We start from the raw sequence: 16,297 nt of genomic DNA on the forward strand, positions 1-16,297 counted from the left end.
CTCCATGCTGGGTGTGGAGCCTACTTAACAGGAAGAAGAGAAAGAAAGAAAGAAAAAGAGAAAGAAAGAAAGAAAGAAAGAAAGAAAGAAAGAAAGAAAGAAAGAAAGAAAGAAAGAAAGAAAACACAACATATCCCCTAACTTTTAGACATATATTCATTTATATATATAAATTATATATATGTATTTGCATGCATGTGAGTGTGTGTGTGTAAATCTGACTTGGAAAAATGTTAGAGTGGATCACAGGGAATTTTACTGATTTGTCTCCACACCAAATGCGCCCTAATCTGCTCTTGCGATGATCAAAACAGTCATCACGAACACCATGATGAAAAAAACCCACATGAAGAATCGGTCTATGACTTTTGCAACCTTCTTCCACTCGCTCCCCTTGGAATTGGTGGCCTTGTGGTCTTTGAGGCACTTGGCAATGTACTCGATATTCCTCGTCAGCACCTTGTACTGCGCACAGTAGCTGTCAGCATCCTGCGGGTTCTCACCATGGCACCCCAGGTCATTCTTTACCAGTTTGTTTATTTCCTTTCTGGAAAGGCCTTTGTTTCTGTCTGTCTTCAGATTTGGCTCTGGAAGTTTGCCATAAACCTTTGTGAGGTGGGTTCGCTCCCTGTCGTGGCGGGGGCTAAGGCAGCTCTCACCCACATCATAGACACACAAGACCCTGGACATGTATTTCAGGATGACGACCCTGGCCCAGTGTGGCACCGGCCGGGCCTCAGCCCCACAGAAGTGGATATTCATCACCATAATGGTCAAGGCGGTGGAGGCTGTGATCAAGGCCATTGTGGCTATATAGTATTTGCCTGGAAAATAACCACAACCAAGTTAGCTTAAAATTGTCCTCATGTTTGGCTCAAAAATACACAAACACCTTTTCTAGGGAAGCTGTATGCACTAATGGTTACCAGTATAAGCTTCTGAATCAAACTTTCTAGGTTCAGATCCCAGCTCTGTCACTCACTAGACTTGTAGCCTGGAGCAAGTTATATCATCCTGCTAAGCCTCAGCTTCCTTCTCTGTAAAATAAGTATAATAATCGGATCTAATTCATGGGACTAGGGTGAGGTTTAATTGAGATGGTACATGTAAAGTTCTCAGCACTGACTCTTCACTGAGTTAAAGGTTTCTAAATGTTTGCTGAGATCATGATGTGAAAAAATTCCACTTTCAACAAATAATCTTGGGCAACTCTCAGAATTGTCTTCAGACCTCATTAGTATTGGTTAAGGAAGGAGACACTGTGTCACTATTAGTCTTTAACATATGATTGCATAAAGCAATATTCATGAAAAAGGAAAATTAAGGAAAGAAATAATAAAGATAAGGGTACAAATTATAAAATACAGAACAAAAAACCAAAAAGATGAACAAAAGCAAAAGCTATTTGAAAAAAAGAATAAGATTGATAAACCTTTGACAAAGCCACTCACAGAATAGAGGCAAGGTGGGGGGTGGGTAGAGAGGGAGGGACAATGTAAAAGAAGAAATAACAGAATAGAAATTTAGAATACAATAAAATAATATTTACTGTATGGTAATATATTTGAAAACCTAGATGAAATTTCTAAAAATACATAAGACATCAAACTTAGTGTAAGAGAAACGAACATCGGAATAGAAAATCTCCAGAGTTGGTTTTATAGGTGAGTTTTACCAAACTTTTAAAAGGTAGATAACTCATACCATGCGAGTCAAGTTGTTCCAGAAGTAGAAAAATTGCCTAGCTTACGTTATGAAGTCAATTTAGCCTTTATTCCAAAAGTAACAAGAAAGGAAGTATTAGGGCCATTTTACTTATAGGCATGTTTGAGAAAGTCCTATAAAAAGTGTTAGCTAACTAAATCCAATAGAATGATAATTCATCACAATAAAAGAGGGTTTAACTCAACATCAGAAAACCTAATTCACTATATTAATGAAGTAAAAGAGAAAACCCAGATGTTAATCTCTATAGTTGAAAACAATGCATTTGATAATGTTTGTCATCCTCTTATTATTTGTTAAAAGCTCAAAGTAAACTAAGAATAAATGGGATCTTTCTTAATATAGTAAAGACTGTGGGTCAGAAGGTTAGACCAAATGCCTTGCTTACCCAGAACACTAAAGCACATTTCTATTAGATTGGAAGTGCATTTCATAGGTGCTGCAAATAACAAATTGTCATTGTTAATAGATATGCTCTGTGTGCCCCTTTTCTAAAAATATATATTTAAATTATCACAGAAACAGAATAAGTAATGTTTGCAAAATTTCTGAGATTTGTCCGAAGACAGCTCTCTTTAGAACTTTAGCCAGCTTGCTGTTGAATGTCACTCCTAAAGGAGAGAGATCTGCCCATTGTTTTGCCTCAAATAGGATTATAATTACAGGTCATCACTGTCAATCATTTCTGTCTCGGGAGAGGTCCTCGAAATGCCAATACACCTCTTTCTCTTTATTAGTGGTGGGGGGGGGTTGGAGAGAACTTCCTGTGTCTATTTCTCAAAAATGTGTGTCTGTGTGTATTTGGGTCCATATGTTGGTGTGTCTGTGTTTTTTTGCTTTGAGAGACATAACAAGGAAGAAATCTCCAAACAAGGAAACCAATGTAGTAATGTCTGAATATCAAGTCCTACCGGATTCAGTCGAGGATAAAAGGGCAGTACAGTATCCCTTTCATACTGGCGTCTAAGTCTCTGCACATTCTGAAATTCCTCCTCATTGTTTACTTTAAGGAACTAGAAATCAGGTCCAGCTTCTGCTTCTGGGAAGCATCTGTTACAAGAGCAAGTCGTGGAGGCAGAGGTGTTGGAGCTGAGTAGGTCCTCGGTGGGACGGGGCAGGTACGGAAGGTATTAGGAGACGTCTCAAAATGAGATAGGGAGGGGCAGCTGGGGGGCTCAGTCCATTAAGCCTCTGCCTTCAGCTCAGGTCATGACCCCAGAGTCCTGGGATCAAGCCCCGCGTCAGGTTCCCTGCTCAGAGGGGAGTCTGTTTCTCCCTCTTCCTCTACCCCTCTGCCCCCTTGTGCTCTCTCTCTCAAAAATAAATAAATAAAGGTTAAAGATTATTCTATTAAGGGTAGATGATGGGCTGAAAAATCCAGTCAACCATTTCTATCCTGTTTGCTGCTCTTTCCCAAGAAGAGATCCCATGTGCTGTGAAAAGATAACAGTCACTACTTACTTCATACTTACCATATGCCAGCTTCTGCACTAAGCAATCACACAATGAGTAGCAATTACACACACTTTCCAGGTGATGAGGTAGAAACTACAAGACTAAGTAACTTGCCTAAGATCAATCGTTAAGAAATGAGCGGTGAAGTCAGAGTTCAAAGGCAGATTTCTTTAACTTCAAAATCAGGACCATGACTTCTAAGCCAGTGCTAAAGAAAGTGCATCAAAATCACCCAGAAGTCTTGTTAATGCAGATTGCCAGGACTCGCCCCAGAGTTTCTAACTCAGCAGGTCTGGGGTGGGCCTTGAGAATCTGCATTTCGAAAACGATGCTGCGCGGTGGGTCCAAGGATCACTGTTTGAGAACCACTGCTCTAAACTATATTGACTCTCCTTCCTCTTTTGTGTAAACCCAGAGATCATAAGACCAGTTTTGGAGAATAGCCATCTCTGCATTCAAAGATGCCAACTGAAGACACAAATGAAGTATGTGACAGCCTGTGTTGAGTCTGCAGTTGACCTAATGGTTATGAGTTTAAAGGAACAGATACAATCCTACTCACTGCAAAGCTAGGCTCAAAGTGTAAGACGCTTGCACTCACCAATTAGAGGGACATTTTCTGAGGCCGGCATGATCTCTGCCACCATGAGCTGAAACACAGTCATGGCCAACAGGATGGTCACTCCCAAGGAGACCTTTTCCCCAGAGGCTGCTGGGAGATAAAAACTCAAGGGAGCCAGAAAAGATATGAGGACACAAGGGATGAGGAGGTTGACAATATAGAAGGAGGACCTCCTCTTCAGGAGGAGAGTGAATGTCACATCCGGGTAAGGCTCAGAGCAGCACCCATAGGAGATCACATTCTTCACAGCAGGCATGCCATGGACCTCCCACTCCACATCTTCGATGAAGTCAGAGAGGTCTCCACTGTCTAGGGCATTGAATATGTCCACCTGGTTGCCATTGTAGGTCCAGGAACCAAAGGTCAGGTTGCACCGCTGGTTATCAAAAGGGAAATAGGTGACATCCACGACACAGGAGCTCTTGGTGATGGCTGGTGCATCCCAGGTGATCAGCCCATCATACCGCAGGACCACATTGGTGTTCACAGGCTCAGAAGATTCATCATCAGCCCTGGAGGTCAGAGGAGGAAAACGAAAGCGCTTGTCGAGACAACTCATCAACTTCCTTCCTCCAGACAGCTCACCGACCTGTGCCCATCCTTTCAGTGTCTCTGGCAATGGATCATCATTCTCCCTATCATCCTGGCTGAAAGTCGGAATCAGCTCCCATTTGCCCTTCTCCTTCATCTCCTGTAACTACTCAGGGCCAAATTCTCTTGGATTCTTCCTTTAAAACATCTCTGCTCTATGTTCCTTCCTCTTCATTTCCAAAGCCCCTCTCTTAGTCCAGGTATAATGATTCAAACATCTAGATAAAAAGTAAATATGTTGAGGCTAAAATCTAACAGGGAGGCTCTGCTTACCTGATTTTGTTAACTTTGGGCACAAGAATATTAAAAGAGACTTTTGTTGCTGTTGGAAGAGTTATACATGTTTATTTGAAAAATGCAGACAAAAATTCATTTATCCAGGGGTGCTTGGGTGGCTCAGTCAGTTAAGCATCTGATTCTTGGTTTCAGCTCAGGTCCTGATCTCCCAGTTATGAGATCGAGCCCCATGTTGGGCTCTGCACTCAGTGTGGAGTCTGCTTCAGATTCTCTCTCCCTTTCCCTGCTGCTCACTCTCTCTCTCAAGTAATAAAATCTTTTTTAAAAATTCATTGACCCATAATCCAAGAGATAATAATTTATTCTAGATATATCTTCTCTTTGCTTTATCAACATTTATGCCTGGGTACAGAATTTCTATTTTCCTTTAGAGACTGACTTTCTCCGCCATCATTGCAAGGCAGATGAAATGTTGATCAAGGTGCCCCAGCCTCCCCTGGCCAGGGGCTGGCCATGTGACCCAAGCTAGATCCAACGGATTCACTCTCCCTGGAGTTTAGATCTTAAGCAGAGTGACCCAAAAACCAGAAACGGTCACCCTGGTGATGCCTCCTTATAAAACAAATAGATAAACCAACTCAGTAGTCCCTGCTGTCTCAAACTGTAGAGCAATCCCAGTCTACCCAGTCTGTCCTTTCTAAGAACTGGTCATTGATTTTTTTTTCTTTAATTCTGGTAGCTGTACCATACACTTCCAACAAAGTCCTTTTTTCAGAAGGTAGCCAAAGTCAGTTTCCAATGCTTACAGCCCTAACTGATAAGTTTTAATTAGCATTTAATGCATGTTTTCCAGTCTTACTTATTATTTTTTCCCTACAAAATGTATTATGGCTAAATATAATGTGTATCCTGGATTGGATTCTGGAACAGAAAAAGTACAGTAGTGGAAAAACTAATGAAATACAAATAGTCTATAGTTTAATTAATAATATTGTATTAGTTTTGACAAATGTACTATGTCGTTTTGATGTAACACTAGATGTAACATTAGGGGAAGCTATGTGAAGGGTATATGGGAACACTCTGTACCATCTTTGCAACTTTCCTGGAAATCTAAAATTATCCTGAAATTAAAAAGTTAATTTACCCAAAAAGAGGATGATATAAAATTTAAAAGGTGGTTATTCATCCATATCCTCCCGCAACATTGTTTTCATGGCTGATAGTTTTCCTTTATATTCCATTATATAGATATGCCATACTTATTTAACCAATCCATCGATGTTCAACATTGTTGTTTCCAGGTTTTGCATTTACAAGCAATGCTGTAGTTGAATCTTTGCATTTTTCCCCTGACTCTTTCCTTAGATTAAATTGCCAGAAGAAGATGTGCTGGATCAAAGAACTGGCATGTCTTTAAATTATTTTTTCCCACTTATTAAAAATTGGGTGCCACAACATTAACTGTAATGGTCTGCTTGAAGTGGACCAAATCAGACCATTACAGTTAATGTGTGGTGCTCGATTTTTAATGAGGATCATTAATGACAGTTTAAAGAGAAGGATCTTTAATATGGGTCTTTGTGAAGTTAACAAGATGAAGTTTTTTGAAAATCCCTGAACCTAACCTCTGTAATGATGAGAAATGTATACAGTTAGCGGTATGAGAAGTGAGCATTATGATGAACTGAGAATATCACTCACCCATCCTACCTTCCTTGGTCTAAGAGGAGAGATCTCAGGATCAGAGAGAATCTATTTGGACAATTCCATATTAAAAAGAAGTCCCCTTCTTTCTTTCCAAGGCTAACTACCCTTCTGGTACATGATTCCTTTCCTCCCACGTCTCCTTCAGGATTTTGCATTTCTTGGTTCCTCTTATTCTCTCTGGCTCATCTAGACCCTTCCTAATGCTGCTGTTCCCCAGTATCTCCTACCAACTTCCCGTCTTCTCAGGAACTTCCCACGTCCTGCCTCTTTCCACACATTGGAAGTGATACACGATGCTGTCATTTCCCCATTTTGCTTTAATTCTTGCAATTTGGCTTCTTCCCAACATGTGCTTTTTCAAAGGGCATTCATGACTTGCAAACATACAAATCTAAAAACCTGTTCTAAGTCCCTATCCTGTTCAACTCTTCCCAAGCACTTCACACTGTAGGTTGTTCCTAGACATCCTTTCTTCCCATGGTTTCTATGACACAACTCTCTCTCTCATTTCTCCTTCTACCCCTTTAACCATTTCTTTTAAGTGTCTTCTGAAAATGTGTGTAGTGAAGAGTTTCACCAACTTTATCTGCAGCCATTTTCTCTCCTTCCTGAGTAGTTCTATAAGGACTCACAGGGCTTTTGATATCTCTTTCCCGACCTTCTTTCCAGGCTTGAGGATTGCCTTTTCAGTCCCTTCATTGGTTGCCTCCATGTGGATGTTCCTTTGGTCTTCCAGACTGAACAGGTCCCACAGCAAACTCATCATCTTCTTCAAACCTGTTCTCCTTCCCCTCCTTTACATCCAATCTCAACTAACAAGTCTGCCATTTTCTCAACCACTAGATGACTTAAGCAAACCCTAATGCTAAATTCTAGACAAATCTTTCTGAATATGATAGGGTACTCAATTCCTCACTAGTTCTAAAATCCAAATGTTAAGATGACCCATGAAAACCTAACCATTAGAACTCTCTCATAATAAATGCACATTCAGAACTTCTATAACCCAGTCTCTACTCAATCCAATGTCATGAATCCTTGCAGCCTCTTGGGCTAACCATGATATTGGCCAAACAACCTCACCAGAACTTTGAGCCCCAATATATTTATTCCTTAACTGATTCGGTAACAGAGCCAGTGTCTGCTTGAATAACTATATTGCTAAAGAGCTCACTAACTCTTGGGAATATCGATTGTTCAAGTTATTCGTTATGATTATTTTTTAAATTATTTATCTTCCCTTTAACTTTTCATTGTCTTGGGTTTTATCCTCTAGAACAATTTCTCTCTTTTTCTCTATCTTATTTTCTCTTTGATTGCCTAACAATGCCATCAAATCTTCCCAAGGACTTCTGGCTTCCAAACTAAGCATCAACAAATTCAGCTGGTCCTCACATGAAGTAGCTCCCAGATCCATCACCAACCTGATCACACCCCAACATGTCCAACCCCATGGATTCAGGCATGAGCGGCAAATCTAGATGTGAAGCATCTTCCTGCCCAAACTATCTTTATCACACCTGACTGGATCACTACCACATAGCCCTCTTTCCTCTCCCCACCACCACTCAGAAAGCCCATTTTGTGGTCTACAAGGTTCAATGCCAGCTTCTGAGAAATAATGAGAATATTATATCTGGGATCAGACGAGTCTGCGGGTCCAGGGATTCAGCTGGAAGGACCAGGGTCAGGGAAATTGTTATGACCGAGGTCCCTTCTTTGTCTGATCCTGTAACTCTCTTCTAGTCTCATTTTAGCTAGGTATAGGAATGCAAATGACATCCAACCATAGCCACATTTAGAGTTTCCTCTAAGTAATGAAAATTTGACATTACTGAGAAGGAGAATGCTAAGCAGAATAAAGTATCTGAAACAGAACTTGCTTAGACAGTAGGGAAGAGAAGACTAAAGAGTCAACCCAGAGGAACAGAAAAGAGTTGATTAATCAGTGTGATGAAAAGATTCTGTGTGTAAAAGGGACAGGGAACAGAACTCACACACCTCAAGACCAATGATCTGGGGGAAAATGGGGACATAATTTACCAAAGCCACAATAGGTGTGTGTGAGCTCATGAACACACAACTGGTTTCTGGAATAAGCAGGGCCTGGGGCAGGCTTAACTTAGGCGACCATGCAAGCTTGCCAAGAAGCATGTCAGTAAGAGTTAGTCATGGCTTCAGTCAACCAAAGCAGGAGGAAGAGGAGAACCAGAATTCTGTTTGTTTTCCCAGGAAGAACTGTCAGAACTGATAGAATGCTGTTAGTGATCTATGTCAACTATATTCTCTGATTACCTGCACCCTGTGAGTGAGAGAAGTTAATGGACAACATGGCTCATTCTCTTGCCTTCTGTGTGTGTGTGTGTGTGTGTGTGTGTGTGTGTGTGTGTGTGTGTGAGAGAGAGAGAGAGAGAGAGAGAGAGAGAGAGAGGGAGGGAGAGAAGGGGAAGTGAACCAGAATAATAAAGCACTAGCCTTGAGATGCCGTCTTGCTTGGAAAGGGATATGGAAGGGCCCTCTGGCCACCCAGAGTGGAGGACGGTCAGCAGGATCAGTGCCATGATTCAATAGGTCATGACCCTCGGATGAGCTCTCTGAGGAAGGAACAAGGCTAAAATCCAGGCTGCAACCCACCAGTGTTTCCTCCTGAAGAGACACTCATAGGGCTGAGCTCTCAGGAGAGTACCCCTGAACTGCCCCTCATTCACCCTGAGTCAAAGAGGAAACATTCCCAACCCACAGGAGCTTGGGTTCCTGAATAAAAGAGAGAAGCTCCTTTGACAATATGTGGAGCAACCGAACCTGAACTGTGACAGAGCTGTGTGGTTCCTCCTTGAAGTGCGGTCCACGAACCAGCGGCACCAACCTCTAGAGCTTACAGACATGCAGAACATCAAACTCCACCCCGACGTACTGGATCAGAATCTGCATTTTAACCAGCTCCTCGGGAGATTCATGTGCACTTCACAGTTTGAGAAACATAAACCTTCTACTCCTTCACTCAGAGCCCCTTGCTCTGAAACCAAGAAAGGGCAACTGATGATCTTATGATCTAGTTCCTCTTCCACTGCAGTGTTCAAAATCCATAGGCCAGCCGCTAGCTGGCCCATTCCAATTTCATCTTAGTAGTATCATCATCATTGATACATGGTCTTGGAGAAGGGAGCACCACTATTATGGGTTGAATTATGTCCCCCCCCAAATTTATATGTTGAAATCCTAGCCCCCTCAGAATGTAACCTTATTTGGAATAGGGTCATTGCAGATGTAATTAATTAAGACAAGGTCATACCAGAGTAGGGTGGGCCCCTAATCCAACATGAGTTTCATTTTTATAAAAGGGAAAAAATGGACACAGATAACACACGGGGAGAATGCCAGGTGAAGAGGAAGGCAGAGATCAAGGTGATACTTCTACAAGTCCAGGGACAACAAAGGCTGACAGCAACCACCAGAGGCCGGAGGAGAGTCATGGAACACACTCTCCCTTACAGCCCCAGAAGGAACCAACCTTGGAGAGCTAGCCTCCAGAACTGGAGAGAATACATTTCTGCTATTTGAGCCCCCCAGTTTGCAGTGCTTGTTACTGCAGCCCTAGTAAACTAGCACAGCCCACAATATAGTCTCTCATCCAAAAGCAAATGTAGCTCTACGTTTTATGACCTATTATTTTATTATCTAAGATTTTATGATCATCATTCCAGGGCCTAGGTACATGAATTGGTACTTAACTTCAAGTATGTTTTAAACATTCTTTTTTCAGGGGAGTCTAGGTGGCCCAGTCGGTTGAGCGTCTGCCTTCGGCTCGGGTCATGGTCCTGGGGTCCTGGGGTCCTGGGGTCCTGGGATCGGGCCCTGGGTCTGGCTCCCTGCTCAGCTCTACCTCTCCCTCTGCTGTTCCCCCGGCTCGTGCTCTTGTGAGCACGCGCTCTCTCGCTCTCAAATAAATGAAATCTTAAAAAAAATTCCTTTTTCATTATGTTTAAATTCTGTTAAGTCAACAAGTTCATTCCTGAGAAATGACTGACTTGTACTTACTTGTTATATAGGACAATATCGGGCCTCCACACCAGGTCACTGGGGATCCTGATGGAGTCCAGTCCATCATACTGGTCTCGATCCCACGTGAGATAGGCGTCATGCCAGATTTGGCGGATCCATAAATAGGCGGTCAGAATCTGGTTTCTTTCATCCTGTATGAGTAACCATGATATAACTCTGTCCAGGAGACACCTCAACCAAACGCCTTCCATCTCTAGAACACTTGTTCTTCACAACAGACATTCCACGAGCACAAATCTTTCATTAAATAAAGGAGAGCTTTTCTAGTCTATCCCTTTGACTGACTGCCAAAGCCATATTTTTTTTTTCCTGCTTCATTTAGTGTTCTGAATAAAAAGTGGACAGGTGTTTAAGCCATCAATCAGATCTTTGCGTGGATCAACAACCCAAATTTCTCTGAAAATTGATCCACTGATGATTCACTTGAATGAGAAAGTCAGGAAATATCTACAATGTACAGAGGAAAGTCTTTCAAGTTTCATGACTTTGTGTAATTAAACACATATAAGCACGAAAGAAGATATGCCATCTTAACACACCACCTTTCTTTTTTAAAACAGGAATAAAATTCGTAAAACATAAAACTCACACTTCAGCCGTGTTTAAGCGTATGGTTCAGTGGTTTGCAGTATGTTCATGATATTGTGCAACCATCACCACTATCCAATTCCAGAACATTTTTGTCAGCTCTATGACCGTCAAGCCATCACCCACTATTCCCCCGTTCTTCCCACGGTCTCTGGCAACCACTATTCTGCTTTCTGTCTCCAGGATTCTGCCTATTTCGGACATTTCATAGAAAGGGAATCATCTGATATGTGACACCATCTCTGTTTAGATGATCAAGATTGTTGCTGTTAACGGTCAGGATTAGGTAACATTTAGTGAAATTACTTTCGTAGAGTGCTTCCTTCCTTGGTATTCCCTTCCCCCACCAGCATGTACATGTTGCTGTCCGTTCTCATTTCCTCTCAAATTCCAGGTAAGACACCTCTTTGGAAAGCGTGGTTAGTTTCATCCTAAGCACTGTTTCAAAGAGTCACCACTTGATGTTACTCACCATGTCCTTAATCTGAGAAAGTGTAATCTGCAGGGTGACATTCAGGACTTTATCTGTATCTTCTACTGGACGGAGAGCATTGGAATAATCTTCAAAAAGGTCATTAAACAACTTCTGAGCATATTTTCCATCTGCTGTTTCTACAGCTGCTCAAAAAGAGGGACCTGGATCAACATTCAATCTTGTGTATATTTCAAGGCAAAGAACAGCAAACTGAAGACTAGAACTGGGCACAACCCAGCATCAGCTAGAGACAAGCTTTGGGTATCTGAGAGTTATTTTTCTGGCTAGTCAATAAGAGGCACGAACATTTCCTTGCAGTTAGAGCATTGGTTCTGTTTGCTGGCCCACTCCCACGAAAGAGGTGGCCCCAAATGAGTTGAGGTGGTTACACACCCATCAGCCTCTTACCTCTCAGTCTGGAGACAGCAAAGTAAATCCAGCAAAAGAAGATGCAGGAATGGGGCCAGTTCATCTTTTTCCTGAGCCTCTAGAAATTCTTGGCTATGCAGCAGTCTTCCACTTCCCTCTGTGAATGGGAAGGGTCTGGGTACAAAGATCGCACTCTGCCACAGTCTTGCCAAAGCAGATGGAGAGCTCCGGCTGGCAGTGCACCTAGGGCCCGAGGTCCTGAGATCCAGACCCGCCCTCCCTCCCTCTGGTAATCCGAGACTGCCAGCTCGGCCACAGAGATATAGGAGCCTGGGTGGGCTAGGTCAGGCAGTGCTGATCCAAGGAAACTGTCTCAGCTGAGGGTCCCTAGCCACCTTCCCCAGGAACATCCAGACCAAGCTTTCAGAGGAAGCCAGGTAGGAGGTCAACACCCCCCAAGCCCCCAAGACTCTGCAGAAGGAAATAGGCACTTTCTACACCTGCAGCAAGCAGATGGAGCCTGAGTCTAAGGACTAAGGGAAGCCAAGCAGACCCTGCCACAGGGCCTCCTCTGGAAAGGCTCTATCGATGTGCTTCAAGTGGCATTTGGAGAGGGAAAGAGAAGCAATTCCACGATCTCCAGAACAGATTACCTTCTGCTTCAGCTCCTTCAAGATCGGGCACAGATCTCGAGTGGTAATGTGTGTGAGTGTCGGGGGAGGGGATGGGAGAAGCATATTCACTCCCTTTGGAAGCAGCAGCACTGCGAGTAAGATTTGGAGTCCAAGACCTAGGTTTAACTGCAAGCCTGAACCCTTCCTAGCCCTATCATACTGAGCCTTCCTGAGCTGGAGACCAGGAATATATTATTCGCTGTCTCCCAGATCTACTGGGATATTTCATGCAAAAGCACCATGTAAACGTTAGTGATTTTTCCTCTGATTTTGCAGATCCAGAATGTTTATAATCACCAAGTCACCCAGGGTTTACTACCTCCAAAAAAAAAAAAAAAACATGGCTCAAAGGTTAACCAAATCAGCATGAAAATGATTCATAACTAATGGTGATATTACTAAGGATGCTGTTTCTTTGCATTTGAATGTCACCTTATTTAATTTCACAGTCATTTCTCACATGTGATCTAATTTTCCTCCCACAAAAGAATGTCAATTTCCAATTGCCATAACTTATCCCTCCTCTTACCTGGGGAAACTGCCTTGGAAAACCAAATTAAGATCATTTGGTTGCCTGGAATCAGAGCAAGGAAATTGGATAGTTCTATTTCATCAGGTTACAGCCGCCTGGTGAGTCACCCTGTCCCTCTTCAGGAATCTATCCTCCAAATGGAACAGACACTCAAGCCGTCAGCTAAGTGTGTTTCCTAATTGCCTATGCCCTGGTGTTGATTGGGAAGACATTATTTTCCCGATGCCCCCAGTCTGACTCACCCATCAAATGACACAGTTCCTGCTGCAAACCCTCGAGCCCTCCTTCAACAAACCATCTGCTCTGGCGTCTCAGAGGCTGAAGGTCCTTCTGAAATTGAGTTGAACACCGCGTTTTCACACGAGGACACCGAGGTCTGGGGAGGTGAATGGCTTGCCTCTAGCAGCGCTGGCCCAGGGACAGAATCCAAGCCCCCTGCCCCAACCTGGTGTGCTCCTCACGCTAACACCACCCCTCTTCCTCATCGTTCAGCCCCATGATACCTGAGAGCCGCTGGGTGGTGCCTTCTCGTGGTTAGAGACTCTCTACCCACGTCTCTTTGACTGCTCATGACATTCAGAGCAGCCCCTGGTGATGGGTGCCCGGAACACTTGGTGCTGGTTACTTCGGCCCCTGCTTGGAAGGTAACCGTCCCTGGTGATCTTTGATTGCTTTTCACTAACTCAGTTCATTCGTTGGGGTCACTTACAATTTTTTTTTTTAATAGTTAACAGTTGATGCTAACCTACCAATGTTAACACACTTCAGGTGAAATCAGTACATTCAAGGGGCCAGTTCTGCCTTTTAGGGCAAAGATACTAATGACTAAAAGCGAACTCCACCCAAATTCATTCTAAGAGAACAACACATGAACAAAACGGGAATTGCAACAGAGAGAAACTATGTTTAAAAATGCATTCTAAAAACAACTCCTAGGTGTTTTCTCAGATACCTGCTTATCTTTATACCCAGTCATTCGGCTCCCAGCTCTATAAAGAAAAGACCAGTTACACAGTGGTCCCAGAATTTATAGGACTGCCAGCTGGGATGCCAAGTCTTCCTCAAAGAGTTACTCACCACGACAGTGCTTTCCAAACATTTTCAGGTTTGTTTCTACGTTTTCGTATTTAAGAAACACAATTTCGGGGGGCGCCTGGGTAGCACAGCGGTTAGGCGTCTGCCTTCAGCTCAGGGCGTGATCCCGGCGTTATGGGATCGAGCCCCACATCAGGCTCCTCCGCTATGAGCCTGCTTCTTCCTCTCTCACTCCCCCTGCTTGTGTTTCCTCTCTCGCTGGCTGTCTCTATCTCTGTCAAATAAATGAATAAAATCTTAAAAAAAAAACCCACAATTTCGTGTAGAGTTTAAGCCAATATACTCTGGAGTCGAACTGCTTGGATTCAAGTCCTGCCCACCACCTACTAGCTGTGTAACTTTGGGCAGATTACTGAACCTCTCTGTGCCTTAGTCTCCTCTTCTATAAAATGGGGACGATTATCATAGTGCCTGCCCTCTAAGAACCGTGATTGGCCATAAAAAGGGCTAAATACGTGATAATGAAAGGGGTGAAATGAACTCCAGCATTTGTTTAAATTAGGCATGTAACCTGTAGCCACAATTCCTCTCTCTCTCTCTTTCTCTCATCTATCTTTCTTTCCATCCATTTCTTTGTCTGCCCACCCCCAACTTCTTGACAGACCTAATTAGAGGAGTCTCACTGTACCACAGGTGGGAAAAAACAGCCCTTCCCTTTTCTTGCTGTCCTTTTTTATTGCAACATGAATATTATTGACAACCCATGGTGGATTTATTTGTTTACTTTCTTATGTTTTGTAGTAGTCTTTTTAATCCCCTTATCCACTTGGTGAACGTTAGTTGACGTAAATCTATCACAGAGGCTGGAAAGCTCTTTCGGTAAAGGGCCAGATAGTAAATATTTTCAGCTTTGCGGGCCAGATGGTCTCTGCGGCAGCTACTCTTCTTCGCAGTCGGGCTGTGAAAGCAGCCACAGGCACGGTGTGAATGAATGAGCACGGCTGCATTCCAATAAAACTTTACTTACAAAAATAGATGGCCGGCCATTGTTTGCCGACCTTGGATACACATCACCAAATCCTTAAATCCACTTACCCAGGCTCAAGCAAACTGCAGTAGGGGTCAGCACCCCAGATGAGGAAGGGGCATGGCCTGAAAGGAAAAGGGCATCATGAAGCACGAGCTTGCCGTGGGCAGATGTGTGGTGAGGCCAGGGCTGACGCTGAACACCGCTCATCCATGACAGGCAAACCGTCTCCCAGGGCAGGCTCCCGAGGGCCCTGTACAAATTCCTAGAGAGAGGGAGCTCTCGCAGAAAACAAGCCTTTCCGTGGAAGAGGCAGAAACACTTGGGAACTAGAGAGCGCACAGCAGTCCTGTTTGACGTCTGGAGGCCGGGGAGGCATCCTCATGGTGGCCATCAGAGTGTCATGGGCAGGCAATCAGAATCCCCAAATAAGGGCGACATAGCATGATGATGGAAACTGTGGCGACAGCCAGGCTAGGCGCTGAGAGCAGGGGAATGTTTCAGAAGTACGTGTGAGTCCCTCTCAGGTGCCCATGGACAAGCCAGATGGAGTCTGGAGGCAGGGCTGTGGCAATGTCACGGAGTCCCAGAGCACTGTCCTGTGTCTAGGATGGTGACCCCTATCCCTCAATCATACCCACTCCATTTGGCTTGGGAAATGCAGATGAAATCATAACAAAAGAGATTCGGGAAAGGAAGGAAGGAGGACCGCCTAGAAAACAGGAACGCTGGGCTCTGTATCTCAGCGGGGTGCTAGTAGCAAAAGGGGCTCACGCTCTTGGGGGGCCGTTCCCCCATCTGTAAATGCACACATCTGTGTCTCCCCCCTTCCCCGGGGCCTTCTGGCACTGCTGGAGGTGTGTGGTACGCTGGAAACTCTTCATAGCAAGAGCCAGCAGGACAATCGTTCTTGGTGCTTCTGAACGTCGTAAAGAAAATGGCCAGCACCCAAACTTTTGTAACCATGACATAAAACAGACCCCACTCCTGGGCATCGTCAGTGACTCTTCTCTCTCTCGTGTCCCACTTATTAGCGAGCTAGGGCTGCCACAACATAATACCACAGACTAGGTGAGGTGGCTGAAACAACAGAAATTTATTTTCTCACGGTTCTACAGGCCGGAAGTCCAAGATCAGGGTGCCAACAGCGTTGGGTTCTTCTGAGGCCTCTCTCTTTGGCTTGTACATGGCCGCT

The 16,297-nt window shown here is 43.8% G+C and overlaps 1 protein-coding gene across 1 annotated transcript; it reads right to left on the reverse strand.

The window, feature by feature from the left end:
* Window positions 1-285: 285 nt before the first annotated feature.
* On the reverse strand, window positions 286-11,937 carry CHRNA9 (cholinergic receptor nicotinic alpha 9 subunit). Its single transcript, XM_045816095.1, has 5 exons — window positions 11,874-11,937; window positions 11,463-11,608; window positions 10,379-10,533; window positions 3,782-4,314; window positions 286-824 (listed from the first exon to the last, which is right to left on the reverse strand). Exons 1-5 carry the CDS (start codon window positions 11,935-11,937, stop codon window positions 286-288), a joined length of 1,437 nt encoding a protein of 478 aa, XP_045672051.1.
* Window positions 11,938-16,297: the final 4,360 nt, after the last annotated feature.

This window comes from Ursus americanus, chromosome 8, assembly GCF_024610735.1.
Source record: "Ursus americanus isolate L20-20 chromosome 8, mUrsAme1.1.p, whole genome shotgun sequence".
Lineage (NCBI taxonomy): Eukaryota > Metazoa > Chordata > Mammalia > Carnivora > Ursidae > Ursus > Ursus americanus.

What these genes read in the sequence shown, in the direction of transcription:
- CHRNA9 (XM_045816095.1), bottom strand. Translation starts at nt 11,937, where the DNA reads ATGAACTGGCCCCATTCCTGCATCTTCTTTTGCTGGATTTACTTTGCT. An exon ending in TTTCTCAGATTAAGGACATG is followed by an intron (nt 10,534 to 11,462) that starts GTGAGTAACATC and finishes TTACTCATACAG; the next exon opens with GATGAAAGAAACCAGATTCT. An exon ending in AGAAAATGTCCCTCTAATTG is followed by an intron (nt 825 to 3,781) that starts GTGAGTGCAAGC and finishes GTTATTTTCCAG; the next exon opens with GCAAATACTATATAGCCACA.